At 53.3% G+C, this 25319-nt stretch overlaps 1 protein-coding gene across 1 annotated transcript; it reads left to right on the forward strand.

Moving 5' to 3' along the window:
* Positions 1–19500: 19500 nt before the first annotated feature.
* On the forward strand, positions 19501–25062 carry LOC135572658 (collagen alpha-1(III) chain-like). The gene is made up of 9 exons (XM_065021092.1): positions 19501–19780; positions 20278–20718; positions 21550–21717; positions 21950–22309; positions 22436–22592; positions 22638–23065; positions 23246–23662; positions 24083–24496; positions 24812–25062. The coding sequence occupies exons 1-9, from the start codon at positions 19501–19503 to the stop codon at positions 25060–25062; spliced, it is 2916 nt and encodes a 971-aa protein (XP_064877164.1).
* Positions 25063–25319: the final 257 nt, after the last annotated feature.

The following is a 25319-nucleotide window of genomic DNA, read 5'->3' on the forward strand; positions in this document are numbered from 1 at the left end:
CAATGTTGTTGTTTTTTGACAGCAGTGGCTTCTTCCGAGGTGTCCTCCCATGAACACCATCATTGTTTAGTGTTTTACGTATCGTAGATATCACGTCTCCCCCCCCCCCCCCCCCCCCTGGTGCGTGAGGGCGCCAGGCTGCCCTGCATCACGCACTCCTATCATCCATTACGCACACCTGCTTTCCCTCGTCACGCGCATCAGCGATATTGGATTCACCTGGACTCACTCATCACCTGTTATTACCTCCCCTATATTTATCAGTTCCCCAGCTCTGTTCCCCACTTCTGCATTAATTGTTTTTGCTTGTATTACTAGTTTGCTGACGCTGTTCCTGTCTCGTTATATGTCCGTTCATTATTAAATGTCTGCTTAATCTCTCCAGCGTCATTCCATGTGACAGTAGACTCGTCAGCAGGGATGTTAGCATGTTCCAGAGATTTCTGTACTTCTGAAACTCTAGGATTCTTAACCTCATTCAGCATTCTGCGCTGTGCTCTTTCAGTCATCTTTGCAGGACAGCCACTCCTAGGGAGAGTAGCAACAGTGCTGAACTTTCTCCATTTATAGACAATTTGTCTTACCGTGGACTGATGAACATCAAGGCTTGTAGAGATACTTTTGTAACCCTTTCCAGCTTTATGCATGTCAACAATTCTTAATCTTAGGTCTTCTGAGATCTCTTTTGTTCTACACATGGTTCACATCAGGCAATACTTCTTGTGAATAGCTACCTCAAATTTTGTGTTTTTAAGAGGGCAAGGCAGCTCTAACCAACATCTCCAATCTCATCTCATTGATTGAACTCCAGGTTAGCCAGGAGCTAACCCGCGACAACCGACAACTGCATAACAGTTTCATTGTTTTTATTTAGGCGATGTCAGAGGTGTACTGCGTTGGAGTTGGAGTTGTCAAATCAGCAAGTGGCTCTTGGCCCTATTGCAGACCTTGCAATTAGTTATATTCTCAGCCTTATACAGTGCATTCATGGATGCCAAGTGCCAAGTGGTTGAAGTGCTTCCATTACCCATTTAGGCAAATTCCGCATTAATAAATTGGCGACAGCCTGTATCGCCTCCTACCTATCTGTTTCATGTCTCAGGTAGCCTGTGAAAGCCAGCATTGATAGAATGCAAGAATTGACTAATATTTGCCATAGTTGTCTAATAATTATCATGTGCCAACATATCGCCAACGGTCCTTGCAATGGGGAAACTTGCACTCCTGTGGACCTGAAATAATTGGATGGTGAAAGACGTTTTTGCAAGGGTTAGGCATTTTTGCAAGGGGTAGGCATTTAGAATTAAATGTGGAGTGGAACATTATAGTTATGCAATGACATCGTGTCCCTGTGTACCTTCAAAACTATTCGGCAATCATAATTTATTTGAAAAATAGTTTCCATCATCGTTTGTCGCATCATTTGTCATCTGTCGAACGGATACAATTGTTGTTGATCTTTAGAGAATTTGCTTTTGATGAAAAAACCTGGGTCAATTCAAACCTGGCTAATGACAAGAAGAGCATTCGCTCACCGATTTGACAGCTCCAATGCAGTTTACACCTCCGACATGGCCTAAACAAAACAATGAAACTGCTCTCCAGTTGTGGGTCAGCTGGAACTGGTTAAATCTAGGCCTGTGTCTGGCAGGAATGAAGATTGGTTCTGAATACATGGGTTAACATATTGAAATTATGTCATGAGAGGGAGGGACTATTCGCTTCCTACATATAGCGTGCTCTCTTAGGTGAATACACCAACAATTTGCCTACTTTAGGGGATCAGGGGTTGCTGCTAATGAATAATGCCATTATGGTTGTCTAAATACATCTCCTTATTTAATGTGAACTTGTCTGGCAGTGTTCAGTGTTTGGTCGTTCCTTTATCATTTTAATGTTTGACAAAGACATATGTTCTATTTTGTATTTCTGTTGTGTTGTTCTTGGCACATTGGTCCTTGTCTTGCACTTGGCAAAGTCAACCTAATACGAGAGATGTTTTTCAAATGAAAAAAGAAAACAAAGGAGTTCAAATCAAATCAAAATGTATTGGTCACATACACATATTTAGCTGATGTTATTGTGGGTGTAGTGAAAGGCTTGTGTTCCTAGCTCCAACAGTGCAGTTGTATCTAACAATTTGGAACAATACACACAAATCTAAAAGCAAAAGAATGGAATTAAGAAATATATAAATATTAGGACAAGCAATGTTGTAGTGGCATTGACTAAAATACAGTAGAATAGAATGCAGTCTATACATATGACATGAGAAAAGCACTATGTAAACATTAATAAAGTGACTAGTGTTACATTATTAAAGTGGCCTGTGATTCCATGTCTATGTATATAGGTCAACAGCCTCTAAGGTGCAGTGTTGAGTAATCGGGTGGTGGTCAGCTAGTGATGGCTATTTAACAGTCTGATGGCTTTGAGATAGAAGCTGTTTTTCAGTCTCTTGGTCCCAGCTTTGAGGCACCTGTACTGACCTCCCCTTCTGGATGATAGTAGGGTGAACAGGCCATGGTCGTTGATGTTCTTGATGATCTCTTTGGCCTTCCTGTGACATCGGGTGCTGTAGATGTCCTGGAGGGCAGGCAATGTGCCCCCGGTGATGCGTTGGGAAGACCACACCACCCTCTGGAGAGCCCTGCGGTTGTTGGTGGTGCAGTTGCCGTACCAGGCGGTGATACAGCCATGTACACCGAGGAGGGGGAGCTCCCTTTGCTATTTCCTGAAGTCCACGATCAGCTGCTTCATTTTGTTGACGTTGAGTGAAAGGTTATTTTCCTTTCACCACTCTGCCAGGGCCCTCACCTCCTCCCTGTAGGCTGTCTCGTCATTGTTGCTAATCAGGCCTACTACTGTTGTGTCGTCTGCAAACTTGATGATTGAGTTGGAGATGTGCATGGCCACACAGTCGAGCGTGAACAGGGAGTACAGGAGGGGGCTGAGCACACACCATTATGGGGCCCCAGGGTTGAGGATCAGCGAAGTGGAGGTGTTGTTTCCTACCTTCACCACCTGGGGGGCGGTCTGTCAGGAAGTCCAGGACCCAGTTGCAAAGGGCGGGGTTCAGACCCAGGGCCCCAAGCTTAATGATGAGTTTGGAGGGTACCTTGGTGTTGAAGGCTGAGCTATAGTCAATGAACAGCATTCTTACATAGGTATTCCTCTTGTTCAGGTGGGATAAGGGCAGTGTGCAGTGCAATGGCAATTGCATCGTCTGTGGATCATTTGGGGCGGTAAGCAAATTGAAGTGGGTCTAGGTTGTCAGGTAAAGTAGAGGTGATATGATCCTTAACTAGCCTCTGAAAGCACTTCATGATGACAGAAGTGAGTGCTATGGGGCGATAGTCATTTAGTTCAGTTACCTTTGCTTTCTTGGTTACAGGAACAGTGGTGGACATCTTAAAGCAGGTGGGGACAGCAAACTCGGATAGGGAGAGATTGAATATGTCCGTAAACACTCCAGCCAGATGGTCTGCGCATGTTCTGAGGACACGGCTAGGGATGCCATCTGGGCTTGCAGCCTTGCGAGGGTTAACCCGCTTAAATGACTTACTCACATCGGACACGGAGAAGGAGAGCCCACAGTCCTTGGGAGCGAGCCGTGTCGGTGGCACTGTGTTATCCTCAAAGCGGCCGAAGAAGGTGTTAAGCTTGTCCGGGAGCAAGATGTCAGTGTCTGCGATGTGGCTGGTTTTCACTTTGTAGTCCGTGATTGTCTGTAGACCCTGCCACACAGGGTCTACAGACAATCAGAGTCATTGAATTGCAACTCCGTACTGACATTTTTCCTGTTTGATTGCCTTACGGAGAGAATGACGACGCTGTTTGCATTCAACCATTTTCCCAGTCACCTTGCATTGGTTTAATCCGGTGGTTCGCGCTTTCAGTTTTGCATGGATGCTGCCATCTATCCACAGTTTCTGATTTGGGTAGGTTTTAATAGTCACAGTGGGAACAATATCCCCTATACACTTCCTGATGAACTCAGCCACCGTGTCAGAGTACATGTCAATATTATTCTCAGAGGCTACACAAAACATATCCCAGTCTGCGTGATCAAAACAATTTGATTTGATGATAACACAGGTTTTTGCTAAAGGTACTATATATGCTTCAGAAGGAATTGATGGGGTGCAAGGGGTGACTATCCACCAGTCAAAACAGATTCGTCATACCCCCAGGGTTACAAAGAATGGGGCGAGAGAAAGGCACTGTATTTCCACACCACATTTTCTCCTTCTATCGTATTGCTCAATAATTGAATGCCATGCCACACACATACTTGAGTGTCTTGATTGTCTTGTGTTTAATGACAGTTATGTGAGCATGCCGTGACTCATTCTCTGCCCTAGCGTCTAACACACACACACACACACACACACACACACACACACACACACACACACACACACACACACACATGCAGCCTGCCAAAGCGGTTGCGAAACAGCACTGCCTGCGCTACACCACGTCTTCGACTGAGACTCCCTGACAGGAATTTCCAATCGCCCCATTATCAGCATCAGACGAGCTGAGTGATCGCAGTTGCATCTGCCCAAATGCTAAGAGCAACCGATTTTTCTCCTTTTCCTGCTCCTATCCTATCTCAGAGAAGTGAGGTTGGGTTTATGAATGGGCTCATTGTGAACGTGTGAGATTTCTGTCTTTTTGTTTGTCTGTCTGTACCAAGGTTGTGTAAATGAGCATAGTTGGACTGTATAGCTATCATAGCTATCATGAGGCTTTAACTAGATAGCAGGATTCCTCCCAGCTTAGAAACAAACTGGGTCCTGTGGGGTGATGGTGTGATGGCTTTAGCAGAGATACTCCCATGGTGCACATTGTTCGTTCTGATATTTCTTAATTTCTTTCTTTTTACTTTTGAATTACATGCATATTGTTTTGTATCGTTTTCTAGGTATTATTATTACTACACTTTTGGAGCTGCACCTGCGATAACATCTGAAAATCTGTACACACGACCAATAAACTCTGTTTTACAGTCCACACCAAGAGACTATGGCAGGTCATCCATGCCAGGAGACTATGGCAGCTCATCCACGCAGGAGACTATGGCAGCTCATCCACGCCAGGAGACAATGGCAGGTCATCCACTCTAGAAGACAATGGCAGGTCATCCACTCTAGAAGACTATGGCAGCTCGTCCACTCTAGAAGACTATGGCAGCTCGTCCACTCTAGAAGACTATGGCAGCTCGTCCATGCCAGTAGAATATGACAGCTCATCCACTCTAGAAGAATATGACAGCTCATCCACTCTAGAAGACTATGGCAGCTCATCCACTCTAGAATACTATGGCAGCTCATCCACTCTAGAAGACTATAGCAAGTAATCCACGCCAGGAGACAATGACAGCTCGTCCACACCAGGAGACTATGACAGCTCGCCCAGGCCAGGAGAATATGGCAGTTCATCCACTCTAGAAGACTATGGCAGCTCATCCACTCTAGAAGACTATGGCAGCTCGTCCACTCTAGAAGACTATGGCAGCTCATCCACTCTAGAAGACTATGGCAGCTCATCCACACCAGGAGACTATGGCAGCTCATCCACACCAGGAGACTATAGCAGCTCGTCCACATTTGAAGACTATGACAGCTCGTCCACACCAGAAGACTATGGCAGCTCATCCACACCGGGAGACTATGGCAGCTCGCCCAGACCAGGAGACTATGGCAGCTCATCCACACCAGGAGACTATGGCAGCTCGCCCAGTCCAGGAGACTATAGCAGCTTGTCCATACCAGGAGACTATGGCAGCTGATCCACACCAGGAGACTATGGCAGCTCGCCCAGGCCAGGAGACTATGAAAGCTCATCCATACCAGGAGACTATGGCAGCTCATCCACACCAGGAGACTATGGCAGCTCGCCCAGGCCAGGAGACTATGGCAGCTCGTCCACTCTAGAAGAATATGGCAGCTTGTCCACGCCAGGAGAATATGGCAGCTCATCCACTCTAGAAGACTATGGCAGTTCATCCACTCTAGAAGACTATGACAGTTCGTCCACACCAGGAGACTATGGCAGCTCATCCACACCAGGAGACTATGGCAGCTCGCCCAGACCAGGAGACTATGGCAGCTCATCCACACCAGGAGACTATGGCAGCTCGCCCAGGCCAGGAGACTATGAAAGCTCGCCCAGGCCAGGAGACTATGGCAGCTCGTCCACTCTAGAAGACTATAGCGACTCATCCAGGCCAGGAGACTATGGCAGCTCGTCCACGCCAGGAGACTATGGCAGCTCATCCACTCTAGAAGATTATAGCAGCTCGTCCACTCTAGAAGACTTTGACAGCTCATCCACACCAGGAGACTATGACAGCTCATTCACACCAGGAGACTATGGCAGCTATCCCAGGCCAGGAGACTCTAGCAGCTCGTCCACACCAGGAGACAATAGCAGTTCGTCCACGCCAGGAGACTATGACAGCTTGTCCAAATCAGGAGACTATGGCAGCTCGTCCACGCCAGGAGACTATGGCAGCTCGCCCAGGTCAGAAGACTATGGCAGCTCGTCCACACCAGGAGACTATGACAGCTCATTCACACCAGGAGACTATGGCAGCTATCCCAGGCCAGGAGACTCTAGCAGCTCGTCCACACCAGGAGACAATAGCAGTTCGTCCACGCCAGGAGACTATGACAGCTCGTCCAAATCAGGAGACTATGGCAGCTCGTCCACGCCAGGAGACTATGGCAGCTCGTCCAGGTCAGAAGACTATGGCAGCTCGTCCACACTAGGAGACTATGGCAGCTCGTCCACAACAGGAGACTATGACAGCTCGTCCACGCCAGGAGACTATGGCAGCTCATCCACACCAGGAGACTAAGGCAGCTCGTCCACGCCAGGAGACTATAACAGCTCGTCCACACCAGGAGACTATGACAGCTCGTCCACACCAGGAGAATATGGCAACTCATCCACACCAGGAGACTATAGCAGCTCGTCCACTCTAGAAGACTATGGCAGCTCATCCACACCAGGAGACTATGGCAGCTCGCCCAGGCCAGGAGACTATGAAAGCTTGTCCACGCCTTGAGACTATGGCAGCTCATCCACACCAGGAGACTATAGCAGCTCGTCCACTCTAGAAGACTATGGCAGCTCGTCCACACCAGGAGACTATGGCAGCTCATCCACACCAGGAGACTATAGCAGCTCGTCCACTCTAGAAGACTATGGCAGCTCATCCACACCAGGAGACTATGGCAGCTCGCCCAGGCCAGGAGACTATGAAAGCTTGTCCACGCCTTGAGACTATGGCAGCTCGCCCACGCCAGGAGACTATGGCAGCTCGTCCACTCTAGAAGACTATGGCAGCTTGTCCACGCCAGGAGACTATGGCAGCTCATCCACTCTAGAAGACTATGGCAGCTCGTCCACTCTAGAAGACTATAGCAACTCACCCACGCCAGGAGACTATGGCAGCTCGTCCACGCCAGGAGACTATGGCAGCTCATCCACTCTAGAAGACGAAAGCAACTCATCCACGCCAGGAGACTATGGCAGCTCGTCCACGCCAGGAGGCTATGGCAGCTCGCCCAGGCCAGCGGTCTATGGGAGCTCGTCCACTCTAGAAGACTATGGCAGCTTGTCCATGCCAGGAGACTATGGCAGCCCATCCACTCTAGAAGACTATGGCAGCACGTCCACTCTAGAAGACTATAGCAACTCATCCACGCCAGGAGACTATGGCAGCTCGTCCACACCAGGAGACTATGGCAGCTCATCCACACCAGGAGACTATGGCAGCTCGCCCAGGCCAGGAGATTATAACAGCTCGTCCACACCAGGAGACTATAGCAGTTCGTTCACACCAGGAGACTATGACAGCTCATCCACACCAGGAGACTATGGCAGCTCATCCACACCAGGAGACTATAGCAGCTCGTCCACTAGAAGACTATGGCAGCTCGTCCACACCAGGAGACTATGGCAGCTCATTGACAAAAGGAGACTATGGCAGCTGGCCCATGCCAGGAGACTATAGCAGCTCGTCCATACCAGGAGACTATGGCAGCTCATCCACACCAGGAGACTATGGCAGCTCGCCCAGGCCAGGAGACTATGGCAGCTCGTCCACCCCAGGAGACGATGGCAGCTCGCCCAGGCCAGGAGACGATGGCAGCTCGTCCACTCTAGAAGACTAGGGCAGCTCGTCCACTCTAGAAGACTATAGCAACTCATCCACGCCAGGAGTCTATGGCAGCTCGTCCACGCCAGGAGAATATGGTGGCTCGCCCACTCTAGAAGACTATAGCAACTCATCAACGCCAGGAGACTCTAGCAGCTCGTCCACACCAGGAGACAATAGCAGTTCGTCTACGCCAGGAGACTATGACAGCTCGTCCAAATCAGGAGACTATGGCAGCTCGTCCACACCAGGAGACTATGGCAGCTCGCCCAGGCCAGGAGACGATGGCAGCTCGTCCACTCTAGAAGACTAGGGCAACTCATCCACTCTAGAAGACTATGGCAGCTCGTCCACTCTAGAAGATTATAGCAACTAATCCACACAAGCAGACTATGGCAGCTCGTCCACACCAGGAGCCTATGGCAGCTCATCGACAAAAGGAGACTATGGCAGCTGGCCCAGGCCAGGAGACTATAGCAGCTCATCCACACCAGGAGACTATGGCAGCTCGCCCAGGCCAGGAGACTATGGCAGCTCGTCCACACCAGGAGCCTATGGCAGCTCATCGACAAAAGGAGACTATGGCAGCTGGCCCAGGCCAGGAGACTATAGCAGCTCGTCCATACCAGGAGACTATGGCAGCTCATCCACACCAGGAGACTATGGCAGCTCGCCCAGGCCAGGAGACGATGGCAGCTCGTCCACTCTAGAAGACTAGGGCAGCTCGTCCACTCTAGAAGACTATAGCAACTCATCCACGCCAGGAGTCTATGGCAGCTCGTCCACGCCAGGAGAATATGGTGGCTCGCCCACTCTAGAAGACTATAGCAACTCATCAACGCCAGGAGACTCTAGCAGCTCGTCCACACCAGGAGACAATAGCAGTTCGTCTACGCCAGGAGACTATGACAGCTCGTCCAAATCAGGAGACTATGGCAGCTCGTCCACGCCAGGAGACTATGGCAGCTCGCCCAGGCCAGGAGACGATGGCAGCTCGTCCACTCTAGAAGACTAGGGCAACTCATCCACTCTAGAAGACTATGGCAGCTCGTCCACTCTAGAAGATTATAGCAACTAATCCACACAAGCAGACTATGGCAGCTCGTCCACACCAGGAGCCTATGGCAGCTCATCGACAAAAGGAGACTATGGCAGCTGGCCCAGGCCAGGAGACTATAGCAGCTCGTCCATACCAGGAGACTATGGCAGCTCATCCACACCAGGAGACTATGGCAGCTCGCCCAGGCCAGGAGACTATGGCAGCTCGTCCACCCCAGGAGACGATGGCAGCTCGCCCAGGCCAGGAGACGATGGCAGCTCGTCCACCCCAGGAGACGATGGCAGCTCGCCCAGGCCAGGAGATGATGGCAGCTCGTCCACTCTAGAAGACTAGGGCAGATTGTCCACGCCAGGAGAATATGGCAGCTCGTCCACGCCAGGAGACTATGGCAGCTCATCCACACCAGGAGACTATGGCAGCTCCTCCACGCCAGGAGACTATGGCAGCTCATCCACTCTAGAAAACTATAGCAGTTCGTCCACTCTAGAAGACTATGGCAGCTCGTCCACTCTAGAAGATTATAGCAACTCATCCACGCCAGGAGACTATGTTAGCTCGTCCACGCCAGGAGAATATAGCAGCACGTCCACTCTAGAAGACTATATTAACTCATCCAGGCCAGGAGACTATGGCAGCTCGTCCACGCCAGGAGACTATGGCAGCTCATCCACTCTAGAAGACTTTGACAGCTCATCCACACCAGGAGACTATGGCAGCTCTTCCACACCAAGAGACTATGGCAGCTCGCCCAGGCCAGGAGACTATGGCAGCTCATTCATACCAGGAGACTATGGCAGCTCGCCCAGGCCAGGAGACTCTAGCAGCTCGTCCACACCAGGAGACAATTGCAGTTCGTCCACTCTAGAAGACTATGGCAGCTCATCCACTCTAGAAGACGATGGCAGCTCGTCCACTCTAGAAGACTATAGCAACTCATCCACGCCAGGAGACTATGGCAGCTCGTCCACGCCAGGAGATTATGGTGGCTCGCCCACTCTAGAAGACTATAGCAACTCCTCAACGCCAGGAGACTATGGCAGCTCGTCCACGCCAGGAGACTATGGCGGCTCATCCACTCTAGAAGACGAAAGCAACTCATCCACACCAGGAGACTATGGTAGCTCGTCCACGCCAGGAGACTATGGCAGCTCGCCCAGGCCAGCGGTCTATGGCAGCTCGTCCACTCTAGAAGACTATGGCAGCTTGTCCACGCCAGGAGAATATGGCAGCCCATCCACTCTAGAAGACTATGGCAGCACGTCCACTCTAGAAGACTATAGCAACTCATCCACGCCAGGAGACTATGGCAGCTCGTCCACACCAGGATACTATGGCAGCTCATCCACACCAGGAGACTATGGCAGCTCGCCCAGGCCAGGAGATTATAACAGCTCATCCACACCAGGAGACTATAGCAGTTCGTCCACACCAGGAGACTATGACAGCTCGTCCACACCAGGAGACTATGGCAGCTCATCCACACCAGGAGACTATAGCAGCTCATCCACTCTAGAAGACTATGGCAGCTCGTCCACACCAGGAGACTATGGCAGCTCATCGACAAAAGGAGACTATGGCAGCTGGCCCAGGCCAGGAGACTATAGCAGCTCGTCCATACCAGGAGACTATGGCAGCTCATCCACACCAGGAGACTATGGCAGCTCGCCCAGGCCAGGAGACTATGGCAGCTCGTCCACCCCAGGAGACGATTGCAGCTCGCCCAGGCCAGGAGACGATGGCAGCTCGTCCACTCTAGAAGACTAGGGCAGCTTGTCCACGCCAGGAGAATATGGCAGCTCATCCACTCTAGAAGACTATGGCTTCTCATCCACTCTAGAAGACTGTGGCAGCTCATCCACTCTAGAAGATTATAGCAACTAATCCACACCAGCAGACTATGGCAGCTCGTCCACGCCAGGAGACTATGGCAGCTCATCCACACCAGGAGACTAAGGCAGCTCCTCCACGCCAGGAGACTATGGCAGCTCATCCGCTCTAGAAGACTATAGCAGTTCGTCCACTCTAGAAGACTTTGACAGCTCATCCACACCAGGAGACTATGGCAGCTCATCCACACCAGGAGTATAGCAGCTCGTCCACATTTGAAGACTATGACAGCTCGTCTACACCAGGAGACTATGGCAGCTCATCCACACCAGGAGACTATGGCAGCTCGCCCAGACGAGGAGACTATGGCAGCTCATCCACACCAGGAGACTATGGCAGCTCGCCCAGGCCAGGAGATTATAACAGCTCATCCACACCAGGAGACTATAGCAGTTCGTCCACACCAGGAGACTATGACAGCTCGTCCACACCAGGAGACTATGGCAGCTCATCCACACCAGGAGACTATAGCAGCTCATCCACTCTAGAAGACTATGGCAGCTCGTCCACACCAGGAGACTATGGCAGCTCATCGACAAAAGGAGACTATGGCAGCTGGCCCAGGCCAGGAGACTATAGCAGCTCGTCCATACCAGGAGACTATGGCAGCTCATCCACACCAGGAGACTATGGCAGCTCGCCCAGGCCAGGAGACTATGGCAGCTCGTCCACCCCAGGAGACGATTGCAGCTCGCCCAGGCCAGGAGACGATGGCAGCTCGTCCACTCTAGAAGACTAGGGCAGCTTGTCCACGCCAGGAGAATATGGCAGCTCATCCACTCTAGAAGACTATGGCTTCTCATCCACTCTAGAAGACTGTGGCAGCTCATCCACTCTAGAAGATTATAGCAACTAATCCACACCAGCAGACTATGGCAGCTCGTCCACGCCAGGAGACTATGGCAGCTCATCCACACCAGGAGACTATGGCAGCTCCTCCACGCCAGGAGACTATGGCAGCTCATCCGCTCTAGAAGACTATAGCAGTTCGTCCACTCTAGAAGACTTTGACAGCTCATCCACACCAGGAGACTATGGCAGCTCATCCACACCAGGAGTATAGCAGCTCGTCCACATTTGAAGACTATGACAGCTCGTCTACACCAGGAGACTATGGCAGCTCATCCACACCAGGAGACTATGGCAGCTCGCCCAGACGAGGAGACTATGGCAGCTCATCCACACCAGGAGACTATGGCAGCTCGCCCAGGCCAGGAGACTATAGCAGCTCGTCCATATCTAGGAGACTATAGCAGCTCATCCACACCAGGAGACTATGGCAGCTCGCCCAGGCCAGGAGACTATGAAAGCTCGTCCACGCCAGGAGACTATGGCAGCTCGCCCAGGCCAGGAGACTATGGCAGCTCGTCCACTCTAGAAGACTATGGCAGCTCATCCACGCCAGGAGAATATGGCAGCTCATCCACTCTAGAAGACTATGGCAGCTCGTCCACTCTAGAAGACTATGGCAGCTCGTCCACAATAGAAGACTATGGCAGCTCGTCCACTCTAGAAGACAAAAGCAATTCATCCACGCCAGGAGACTATGGCAGCTCGTCCACGCCAGGAGAATATGGCAGCTCATCCACTATAGAAGACAAAAGCAATTCATCCACGCCCGGATACTATGGCATCTCCTGCACGCCAGGAGATTATAGCAGCTCGTCCACTCTAGAAGACTATAGCAACTCATCCAGGCCAGGAGACTATGGCAGCTCGTCCAGGCCAGGAGACTCTAGCAGCTCGTCCACACCAGGAGACAATAGCAACTCATCCACACCAGGAGACTATAGCAGCTCGTCCACTCTAGAAGACTATGGCAGCTCGTCCACACCAGGAGACTATGGCAGCTCGCCCAGGCCAGGAGACTATGACAGCTGGTCCACACCAGGAGACTATAGCAGCTCATCCACACCAGGAGAATATGGCAGCTCATCCACACCAGGAGACTATAGCAGCTCGTCCACTCTAGAAGACTATGGCAGCTCATCCACACCAGGAGACTATGGCAGCTCGCCCAGGCCAGGAGACTATGAAAGCTTGTCCACGCCTTGAGACTATGGCAGCTCCTACACACCAGGAGACTATAGCAGCTCGTCCACTCTAGAAGACTATGGCAGCTCGTCCACACCAGGAGACTATGGCAGCTCATCCACACCAGGAGACTATAGCAGCTCGTCCACTCTAGAAGACTATGGCAGCTCGCCCAGGCCAGGAGACTATGAAAGCTTGTCCACGCCTTGAGACTATGGCAGCTCGCCCACGCCAGGAGACTATGGCAGCTCGTCCACTCTAGAAGACTATGGCAGCTTGTCCACGCCAGGAGACTATGGCAGCTCGTCCACGCCAGGAGACTATGGCAGCTCATCCACTCTAGAAGACGAAAGCAACTCATCCACGCCAGGAGACTATGGCAGCTCGTCCACGCCAGGAGGCTATGGCAGCTCGCCCAGGCCAGCGGTCTATGGCAGCTTGTGCACTCTAGAAGACTATGGCAGCTTGTCCACGCCAGGAGACTATGGCAGCCCATCCACTCTAGAAGACTATGGCAGCACGTCCACTCTAGAAGACTATAGCAACTCATCCACGCCAGGAGACTATGGCAGCTCGTCCACACCAGGAGACTATGGCAGCTCATCCACACCAGGAGACTATGGCAGCTCGCCCAGGCCAGGAGATTATAACAGCTCGTCCACACCAGGAGACTATAGCAGTTCGTTCACACCAGGAGACTATGACAGCTCGTCCACACCAGGAGACTATGGCAGCTCATCCACACCAGGAGACTATAGCAGCTCGTCCACTCTAGAAGACTATGGCAGCTCGTCCACACCAGGAGACTATGGCAGCTCATCGACAAAAGGAGACTATGGCAGCTGGCCCATGCCAGGAGACTATAGCAGCTCGTCCATACCAGGAGACTATGGCAGCTCATCCACACCAGGAGACTATGGCAGCTCGCCCAGGCCAGGAGACTATGGCAGCTCGTCCACCCCAGGAGACGATGGCAGCTCGCCCAGGCCAGGAGACGATGGCAGCTCGTCCACTCTAGAAGACTAGGGCAGCTTGTCCACGCCAGGAGAATATGGCAGCTCATCCACTCTAGAAGATTATAGCAGCTCCGTCCACTCTAGAAGACTTTGACAGCTCATCCACACCAGGAGACTATGGCAGCTTTTCCACACCAAGAGACTATAGCAGCTCGCCCAGGCCAGGAGACTATAGCAGCTCATTCACACCAGGAGACTATGGCAGCTCGCCCAGGCCAGGAGACTATGAAAGCTTGTCCACGCCTTGAGACTATGGCAGCTCGCCCACGCCAGGAGACTATGGCAGCTCGTCCACTCTAGAAGACTATGGCAGCTTGTCCACGCCAGGAGACTATGGCAGCTAGTCCACTCTAGAAGACTATGGCAGCTCATCCACTCTAGAAGACTATGGCAGCTCGTCCACTCTAGAAGACTATAGCAACTCACCCACGCCAGGAGACTATGGCAGCTCGTCCACGCCAGGAGACTATGGCAGCTCATCCACTCTAGAAGACGAAAGCAACTCATCCACGCCAGGAGACTATGGCAGCTCGTCCACGCCAGGAGGCTATGGCAGCTCGCCCAGGCCAGCGGTCTATGGCAGCTCGTGCACTCTAGAAGACTATGGCAGCTTGTCCACGCCAGCAGACTATGGCAGCCCATCCACTCTAGAAGACTATGACAGCACGTCCACTCTAGAAGACTATAGCAACTCATCCACGCCAGGAGACTATGGCAGCTCGTCCACGCCAGGAGACTATGGCAGCTCGTCCACACCAGGAGACTATGGCAGCTCATCCACACCAGGAGACTATGGCAGCTCGCCCAGGCCAGGAGATTATAACAGCTCGTCCACACCAGGAGACTATAGCAGTTCGTTCACACCAGGAGACTATGACAGCTCGTCCACACCAGGAGACTATGGCAGCTCATCCACACCAGGAGACTATAGCAGCTCGTCCACTCTAGAAGACTATGGCAGCTCGTCCACACCAGGAGACTATGGCAGCTCATCGACAAAAGGAGACTATGGCAGCTGGCCCATGCCAGGAGACTATAGCAGCTCGTCCATACCAGGAGACTATGGCAGCTCATGCACACCAGGAGACTATGGCAGCTCGCCCAGGCCAGGAGACTATGGCAGCTCGTCCACCCCAGGAGACGATGGCAGCTCGCCCAGGCCAGGAGACGATGGCAGCTCGTCCACTCTAGAAGACTAGGGCAGCTTGTCCACGCCAGGAGAAAATGGCAGCTCATCCACTCTAGAAGATTATAGCAGCTCCGTCCACTCTAGAAGACTTTGACAGCTCATCCACACCAGGAGACTATGGCAGCTTTTCCACACCAAGAGACTATGGCAGCTCGCCCAGGCCAGGAGACTATGGCAGCTCACTCACACCAGGAGACTATGGCAGCTCGCCCAGGCCAGGAGACTCTAGCAGCTCGTCCACACCAGGAGACAATAGCAGTTCGTCCACTCTGGAAGACTTTGACAGCTCGTCCACACCAGGAGACTATGGCAGCTCGCCCAGGCCAGGAGATTATGGCAGCTCATTCACACCAGGAGACTATGGCAGCTCGCCCAGGCCAGCGGTCTATGGCAGCTCGTCCACTCTAGAAGACTATGGCAGCTCATCCACTCTAGAAGACTATGGCAGCTCGTCCACTCTAGAAGACTATAGCAACTCATCCACGCCAGGAGTCTATGGCAGCTCGTCCACGCCAGGAGAATATGGTGGCTCGCCCACTCTAGAAGACTATAGCAACTCATCAACGCCAGGAGACTATTGCAGCTCGTCCACCCCAGGAGACGATGGCAGCTCGCCCAGGCCAGGAGACGATGGCAGCTCGTCCACTCTAGAAGACTAGGGCAACTCATCCACTCTAGAAGACTATGGCAGCTCGTCCACTCTAGAAGATTATAGCAACTAATCCACACAAGCAGACTATGGCAGCTCGTCCACACCAGGAGCCTATGGCAGCTCATCGACAAAAGGAGACTATGGCAGCTGGCCCAGGCCAGGAGACTATAGCAGCTCGTCCATACCAGGAGATTATGGCAGCTCATTCACACCAGGAGACTATGGCAGCTCGCCCAGGCCAGCGGTCTATGGCAGCTCGTCCACTCTAGAAGACTATGGCAGCTCATCCACTCTAGAAGACTATGGCAGCTCGTCCACTCTAGAAGACTATAGCAACTCATCCACGCCAGGAGTCTATGGCAGCTCGTCCACGCCAGGAGAATATGGTGGCTCGCCCACTCTAGAAGACTATAGCAACTCATCAACGCCAGGAGACTATTGCAGCTCGTCCACCCCAGGAGACGATGGCAGCTCGCCCAGGCCAGGAGACGATGGCAGCTCGTCCACTCTAGAAGACTAGGGCAACTCATCCACTCTAGAAGACTATGGCAGCTCGTCCACTCTAGAAGATTATAGCAACTAATCCACACAAGCAGACTATGGCAGCTCGTCCACACCAGGAGCCTATGGCAGCTCATCGACAAAAGGAGACTATGGCAGCTGGCCCAGGCCAGGAGACTATAGCAGCTCGTCCATACCAGGAGACTATGGCAGCTCATCCACACCAGGAGACTATGGCAGCTCGCCCAGGCCAGGAGACTATGGCAGCTCGTCCACCCCAGGAGACGATGGCAGCTCGCCCAGGCCAGGAGACGATGGCAGCTCGTCCACCCCAGGAGACGATGGCAGCTCGCCCAGGCCAGGAGATGATGGCAGCTCGTCCACTCTAGAAGACTAGGGCAGATTGTCCACGCCAGGAGAATATGGCAGCTCGTCCACGCCAGGAGACTATGGCAGCTCATCCACACCAGGAGACTATGGCAGCTCCTCCACGCCAGGAGACTATGGCAGCTCATCCACTCTAGAAGACTATAGCAGTTCGTCCACTCTAGAAGACTATGGCAGCTCGTCCACTCTAGAAGATTATAGCAACTCATCCACGCCAGGAGACTATGTTAGCTCGTCCACGCCAGGAGAATATAGCAGTACGTCCACTCTAGAAGACTATATTAACTCATCCAGGCCAGGAGAATATGCCAGCTCGTCCACTCTAGAAGACTATAGCAACTCATCCAGGCTAGGAGATTATAGCAGCTCGTCCACTCTAGAAGACTTTGACAGCTCATCCACACCAGGACACTATGGCAGCTCATCCACACCAGGAGACTATGGCAGCTCGCCCATGCCAGGAGTCTATGGCAGCTTGTCCACGCCAGGAGACTATGGCAGCTAGTCCACTCTAGAAGACTATGGCAGCTCATCCACTCTAGAAGACTATGGCAGCTCGTCCACTCTAGAAGACTATAGCAACTCACCCACGCCAGGAGACTATGGCAGCTCGTCCACGCCAGGAGACTATGGCAGCTCATCCACTCTAGAAGACGAAAGCAACTCATCCACGCCAGGAGACTATGGCAGCTCGTCCACGCCAGGAGGCTATGGCAGCTCGCCCAGGCCAGCGGTCTATGGCAGCTCGTGCACTCTAGAAGACTATGGCAGCTTGTCCACGCCAGCAGACTATGGCAGCCCATCCACTCTAGAAGACTATGACAGCACGTCCACTCTAGAAGACTATAGCAACTCATCCACGCCAGGAGACTATGGCAGCTCGTCCACGCCAGGAGACTATGGCAGCTCGTCCACACCAGGAGACTATGGCAGCTCATCCACACCAGGAGACTATGGCAGCTCGCCCAGGCCAGGAGATTATAACAGCTCGTCCACACCAGGAGACTATAGCAGTTCGTTCACACCAGGAGACTATGACAGCTCGTCCACACCAGGAGACTATGGCAGCTCATCCACACCAGGAGACTATAGCAGCTCGTCCACTCTAGAAGACTATGGCAGCTCGTCCACACCAGGAGACTATGGCAGCTCATCGACAAAAGGAGACTATGGCAGCTGGCCCATGCCAGGAGACTATAGCAGCTCGTCCATACCAGGAGACTATGGCAGCTCATGCACACCAGGAGACTATGGCAGCTCGCCCAGGCCAGGAGACTATGGCAGCTCGTCCACCCCAGGAGACGATGGCAGCTCGCCCAGGCCAGGAGACGATGGCAGCTCGTCCACTCTAGAAGACTAGGGCAGCTTGTCCACGCCAGGAGAAAATGGCAGCTCATCCACTCTAGAAGATTATAGCAGCTCCGTCCACTCTAGAAGACTTTGACAGCTCATCCACACCAGGAGACTATGGCAGCTTTTCCACACCAAGAGACTATGGCAGCTCGCCCAGGCCAGGAGACTATGGCAGCTCACTCACACCAGGAGACTATGGCAGCTCGCCCAGGCCAGGAGACTCTAGCAGCTCGTCCACACCAGGAGACAATAGCAGTTCGTCCACTCTGGAAGACTTTGACAGCTCGTCCACACCAGGAGACTATGGCAGCTCGCCCAGGCCAGGAGATTATGGCAGCTCATTCACACCAGGAGACTATGGCAGCTCGCCCAGGCCAGCGGTCTATGGCAGCTCGTCCACTCTAGAAGACTATGGCAGCTCATCCACTCTAGAAGACTATGGCAGCTCGTCCACTCTAGAAGACTATAGCAACTCATCCACGCCAGGAGTCTATGGCAGCTCGTCCACGCCCGGAGAATATGGTGGCTCGCCCACTCTAGAAGACTATAGCAACTCATCAACGCCAGGAGACTATTGCAGCTCGTCCACCCCAGGAGACGATGGCAGCTCGCCCAGGCCAGGAGACGATGGCAGCTCGTCCACTCTAGAAGACTAGGGCAACTCATCCACTCTAGAAGACTATGGCAGCTCGTCCACTCTAGAAGATTATAGCAACTAATCCACACAAGCAGACTATGGCAGCTCGTCCACACCAGGAGCCTATGGCAGCTCATCGACAAAAGGAGACTATGGCAGCTGGCCCAGGCCAGGAGACTATAGCAGCTCGTCCATACCAGGAGATTATGGCAGCTCATTCACACCAGGAGACTATGGCAGCTCGCCCAGGCCAGCGGTCTATGGCAGCTCGTCCACTCTAGAAGACTATGGCAGCTCATCCACTCTAGAAGACTATGGCAGCTCGTCCACTCTAGAAGACTATAGCAACTCATCCACGCCAGGAGTCTATGGCAGCTCGTCCACGCCAGGAGAATATGGTGGCTCGCCCACTCTAGAAGACTATAGCAACTCATCAACGCCAGGAGACTATTGCAGCTCGTCCACCCCAGGAGACGATGGCAGCTCGCCCAGGCCAGGAGACGATGGCAGCTCGTCCACTCTAGAAGACTAGGGCAACTCATCCACTCTAGAAGACTATGGCAGCTCGTCCACTCTAGAAGATTATAGCAACTAATCCACACAAGCAGACTATGGCAGCTCGTCCACACCAGGAGCCTATGGCAGCTCATCGACAAAAGGAGACTATGGCAGCTGGCCCAGGCCAGGAGACTATAGCAGCTCGTCCATACCAGGAGACTATGGCAGCTCATCCACACCAGGAGACTATGGCAGCTCGCCCAGGCCAGGAGACTATGGCAGCTCGTCCACCCCAGGAGACGATGGCAGCTCGCCCAGGCCAGGAGACGATGGCAGCTCGTCCACCCCAGGAGACGATGGCAGCTCGCCCAGGCCAGGAGATGATGGCAGCTCGTCCACTCTAGAAGACTAGGGCAGATTGTCCACGCCAGGAGAATATGGCAGCTCGTCCACGCCAGGAGACTATGGCAGCTCATCCACACCAGGAGACTATGGCAGCTCCTCCACGCCAGGAGACTATGGCAGCTCATCCACTCTAGAAGACTATAGCAGTTCGTCCACTCTAGAAGACTATGGCAGCTCGTCCACTCTAGAAGATTATAGCAACTCATCCACGCCAGGAGACTATGTTAGCTCGTCCACGCCAGGAGAATATAGCAGTACGTCCACTCTAGAAGACTATATTAACTCATCCAGGCCAGGAGAATATGCCAGCTCGTCCACTCTAGAAGACTATAGCAACTCATCCAGGCTAGGAGATTATAGCAGCTCGTCCACTCTAGAAGACTTTGACAGCTCATCCACACCAGGACACTATGGCAGCTCATCCACACCAGGAGACTATGGCAGCTCGCCCATGCCAGGAGTCTATGGCAGCTGATTCACACCAGGAGACTATGGCAGCTCGCCCAGGCCAGGAAACTCTAGCAGCTCGTCCACACCAGGAGACAATAGCAGTTCGTCCACGCCAGGAGACTATGACAGCTCGTCCAAACCAGGAGACTATGGCAGCTCATCCACACCAGGAGACTATGGCAGCTCACCCAGGCCAGGAGACTATGGCAGCTCACCCAGGCCAGGAGACTATGGCAGCTCTTCCACACTAGGAGACTATGGCAGCTCGTCCACACCAGGAGACTATGACAGCTCACCCACACCAGGAGAATATGGTAGCTTATCCACACCAGGAGACTATAGCAGCTGGCCCAGGCCAGGAGACTATAACAGCTCGTCCACACCAGGAGACTATAGCAGTTCGTCCACATCAGGAGACCATGACAGCTCGTCCACACCAGGAGACTATGACAGCTCGTCCACACCAGGAGACTATGGCAGCTCATCCACACCAGGAGACTATAGCAGCTCGTCCACTCTAGAAGACTATGGCAACTCGTCCACACCAGGAGACTATGGCAGCTCATCCACACCAGGAGACTATGGCAGCTTATCCACACCAGGAGACTATGGCAGCTCACCCCGGCCAGGAGACTATGGCAGCTCGTCCAAACCAGGAGACTATGGCAGCTTATCCACACCAGGAGACTATGGCAGCTCACCCAGGCCAGGAGACTATGGCAGCTCGTCCACGCCAGGAGACTATGGCAGCTGGCCCAGGCCAGGAGACTATGGCAGCTCGCCCAGGCCAGGAGACTATGGCAGCTCGCCCAGGCCAGGAGATTATAACAGCTCGTCCACACCAGGAGACTATAGCAGTTCGTCCACACCAGGAGACTATGACAGCTCGTCCACACCAGGAGACTATGGCAGCTCATCCACACCAGGAGACTATAGCAGCTCGTCCACTCTAGAAGACTATGGCAGCTCGTCCACACCAGGAGACTATGGCAGCTCATCGACAAAAGGAGACTATGGCAGCTGGCCCAGGCCAGGAGACTATAGCAGCTCGTCCATACCAGGAGACTATGGCAGCCCATCCACACCAGGAGACTATGGCAGCTCGCCCAGGCCAGGAGACTATGGCAGCTCGTCCACCCCAGGAGACGATGGCAGCTCGCCCAGGCCAGGAGACGATGGCAGCTCGTCCATTCTAGAAGACTAGGGCAGCTTGTCCACGCCAGGAGAATATGGCAGCTCATCCACTCTAGAAGACTATGGCAACTCATCCACTCTAGAAGATTATAGCAACTAATCCACACCTGCAGACTATGGCAGCTCGTCCACGCCAGGAGACTATGGCAGCTCATCCACACCAGGAGACAATGGCAGCTCCTCCACGCCAGGAGACTATGGCAGCTCATCCACTCTAGAAGACTATAGCAGTTTGTCCACTCTAGAAGACTTTGACAGCTCATCCACACCAGGAGACTATGGCAGCTCATCCACACCAGGAGTATAGCGGCTCGTCCACATTTGAAGACTATGACAGCTCGTCCACACCAGGAGACTATGGCAGCTCATCCACACCAGGAGACTATGGCAGCTCGCCCAGACGAGGAGACTATGGCAGCTCATCCACACCAGGAGACTATGGCAGCTCGCCCAGGCCAGGAGACTATAGCAGCTCGTCCATACCAGGAGACTATGGCAGCTCATCCACACCAGGAGACTATGGCAGCTCGCCCAGGCCAGGAGACTATGAAAGCTCGTCCACGCCAGGAGACTATGGCAGCTCGCCCAGGCCAGGAGACTATGGCAGCTCGTCCACTCTGGAAGACTATGGCAGCTTGTCCACGCCAGGAGAATATGGCAGCTCATCCACTCTAGAAGACTATGTCAGGTCATCCACTCTAGAAGACTATGGCAGCTCGTCCACTCTAGAAGACTATGGCAGCTCGTCCACTCTAGAAGACTATGGCAGCTCGTCCACTCTAGAAGACAAAAGCAATTCATCTACGCCCGGAGACTATGGCAGCTCATCCACACCAGGAGACTATAGCAGCTCGTCCACTCTAGAAGACTATGGCAACTCGTCCACACCAGGAGACTATGGCAGCTCATCCACACCAGGAGACTATGGCAGCTGGCCCAGGCCAGGAGACTATAGCAGCTCGTCCATACCAGGAGACTATGGCAGCTCATCCACACCAGAAGACTATGGCAGCTCGCCCAGGCCAGGAGACTATGGCAGCTCGTCCAAACCAGGAGCCTATGGCAGCTCACCCACACCAGGAGACTATGGCAGCTCACCCAGGCCAGGAGACTATGGCAGCTCGTCCACGCCAGGAGACTATGGCAGCTCGCCCAGGCCAGGAGACAATGGCAGCTCGTCCATGCCTTGAGACTATGGCAGCTCGCCCAGGCCAGGAGACTATGGCAGCTTGTCCACGCCAGGAGAATATGGCAGCTCATCCACTCTAGAAGACTATGGCAGCTCATCCACTCTAGAAGACTATGGCAGCTCGTCCACTCTAGAAGACCATGGCAGCTCGTCCACTCTAGAAGACTATAGCAACTCATCCACGCCAGGAGACTATGGCAGCTGGTCCACGGCAGGAGAATATGGCGGCTCGCCCACTCTTGAAGACTATAGCAACTCATCCACGCCAGGAGACTATGTCAGCTCGTCCACGCCAGGAGACTATGGCAGCTCATCCACACCAGGAGACTATGGCAGCTCGCCCAGGCCAGGAGACTATGGCAGCTCATTCAAACCAGGAGACTATGTCAGCTCGCCCAGGCCAGGAGACTATAGCAGCTCGTCCATGCCAGGAGACTATGGCAGCTCATCCACACCAGGAGACTATGGCAGCTCGCCCAGGCCAGGAGACTATGGCAGCTCATCCACTCTAGAAGACTATGGCAGCACGTCCACTCTAGAAGACTATGGCACCTTGTCCACGCCAGGAGACTATGGCAGCTCTTCCACTCTAGAAGACTATGGCATCTCATCCACTCTAGAAGACTATGGCAGCTCGTCCACTCTAGAAGACTATGGCAGCTCGTCCACTCTAGAAGACTATAGCAACTCATCCACGCCAGGAGACTATGGCAGCTCGTCCACGCCAGGAGAATATCGCAGCTCGTCCACTCTAGAAGACTATAGCAACTCATCCAGGCCAGGAGACTATGGCAGCTCGTCCACGCCAGGAGACTATGACAGCTCATCCACTCTAGAAGATTATAGCAGCTCGTCCACTCTAGAAGACTTTGACAGCTCATCCACACCAGGAGACTATGGCAGCTCTTCCACACCAAGAGACTATGGCAGCTCGCATGGGCCAGGAGACTATGTCAGCTCATTCACACCAGGAGACTATGGCAGCTCGCCCAGGCCAGGAGATTCTAGCAGCTCGTCCACACCAGGAGACAATAGCAGTTAGTCCACTCTAGAAGACTTTGACAGCTCGTCCACACCAGGAGACTATGGCAGTTCATCCACACCAGGAGACTATGGCAGCTCGCCCAGGCCAGGAGACTACGGCAGCTCATCCACACCAGGAGACTATAGCAGCTCGCCCAGGCCATGAGACTATAGCAGCTCGTCCATGCCAGGAGACTATGGCAGCTCATCCACACCAGGAGACTATGTAAGCTCGCCCAGGCCAGGAGACTATGGCAGCTCGTCCACGCCAGGAGACTATGGCAGCTCGCCCAGGCCAGGAGACTATGGCAGCTCGTCCACTCTAGAAGACTTTGACAGCTCATCCACACCAGGACACTATGGCAGCTCATCCACACCAGGAGACTATGGCAGCTCGCCCATGCCAGGAGTCTATGGCAGCTGATTCACACCAGGAGACTATGGCAGCTCGCCCAGGCCAGGAAACTCTAGCAGCTCGTCCACACCAGGAGACAATAGCAGTTCGTCCACGCCAGGAGACTATGACAGCTCGTCCAAACCAGGAGACTATGGCAGCTCATCCACACCAGGAGACTATGGCAGCTCACCTAGGCCAGGAGACTATGGCAGCTCACCCAGGCCAGGAGACTATGGCAGCTCTTCCACACTAGGAGACTATGGCAGCTCGTCCACACCAGGAGACTATGACAGCTCACCCAAACCAGGAGAATATGGTAGCTCATCCACACCAGGAGACTATAGCAGCTGGCCCAGGCCAGGAGACTATAACAGCTCGTCCACACCAGGAGACTATAGCAGTTCGTCCACATCAGGAGACTATGACAGCTCGTCCACACCAGGAGACTATGGCAGCTCATCCACACCAGGAGACTATAGCAGCTCGTCCACTCTAGAAGACTATGGCAACTCGTCCACACCAGGAGACTATGGCAGCTCATCCACACCAGGAGACTATGGCAGCTGGCCCAGGCCAGGAGACTATAGCAGCTCGTCCATACCAGGAGACTATGGCAGCTCATCCACACCAGGAGACTATGGCAGCTCACCCCGGCCAGGAGACTATGGCAGCTCGTCCACACCAGGAGACTATGGCAGCTCACCCAGGCCAGGAGACTATGGCAGCTCGTCCACGCCAGGAGACTATGTCAGCTCGCCCAGGCCAGGAGACTATGGCAGCTCGCCCAGGCCAGGAGACTATGGCAGCTCGCCCAGGCCAGGAGACTATGGCAGCTGGCCCAGGCCAGGAGACTACAGCAGCTCGTCCATACCAGGAGACTATGGCAGCCCATCCACACCAGGAGACTATGGCAGCTCGCCCAGACCAGGAGACTATGGCAGCTCGTCCACCCCAGGAGACGATGGCAGCTCGCCCAGGCCAGGAGACGATGGCAGCTCGTCCATTCTAGAAGACTAGGGCAGCTTGTCCACGCCAGGAGAATATGGCAGCTCATCCACTCTAGAAGACTATGGCAACTCATCCACTCTAGAAGACTATGGCAGCTCGTCCACTCTAGAAGATTATAGCAACTAATCCACACCAGCAGACTATGGCAGCTCGTCCACGCCAGGAGACTATGGCAGCTCATCCACTCTAGAAGACTATAGCAGTTCGTCCACTCTAGAAGACTTTGACAGCTCATCCACACCAGGAGACTATGGCAGCTCATCCAC

This window comes from Oncorhynchus nerka, linkage group LG7, assembly GCF_034236695.1.
Source record: "Oncorhynchus nerka isolate Pitt River linkage group LG7, Oner_Uvic_2.0, whole genome shotgun sequence".
Taxonomy (NCBI): Eukaryota; Metazoa; Chordata; class Actinopteri; order Salmoniformes; family Salmonidae; genus Oncorhynchus; species Oncorhynchus nerka.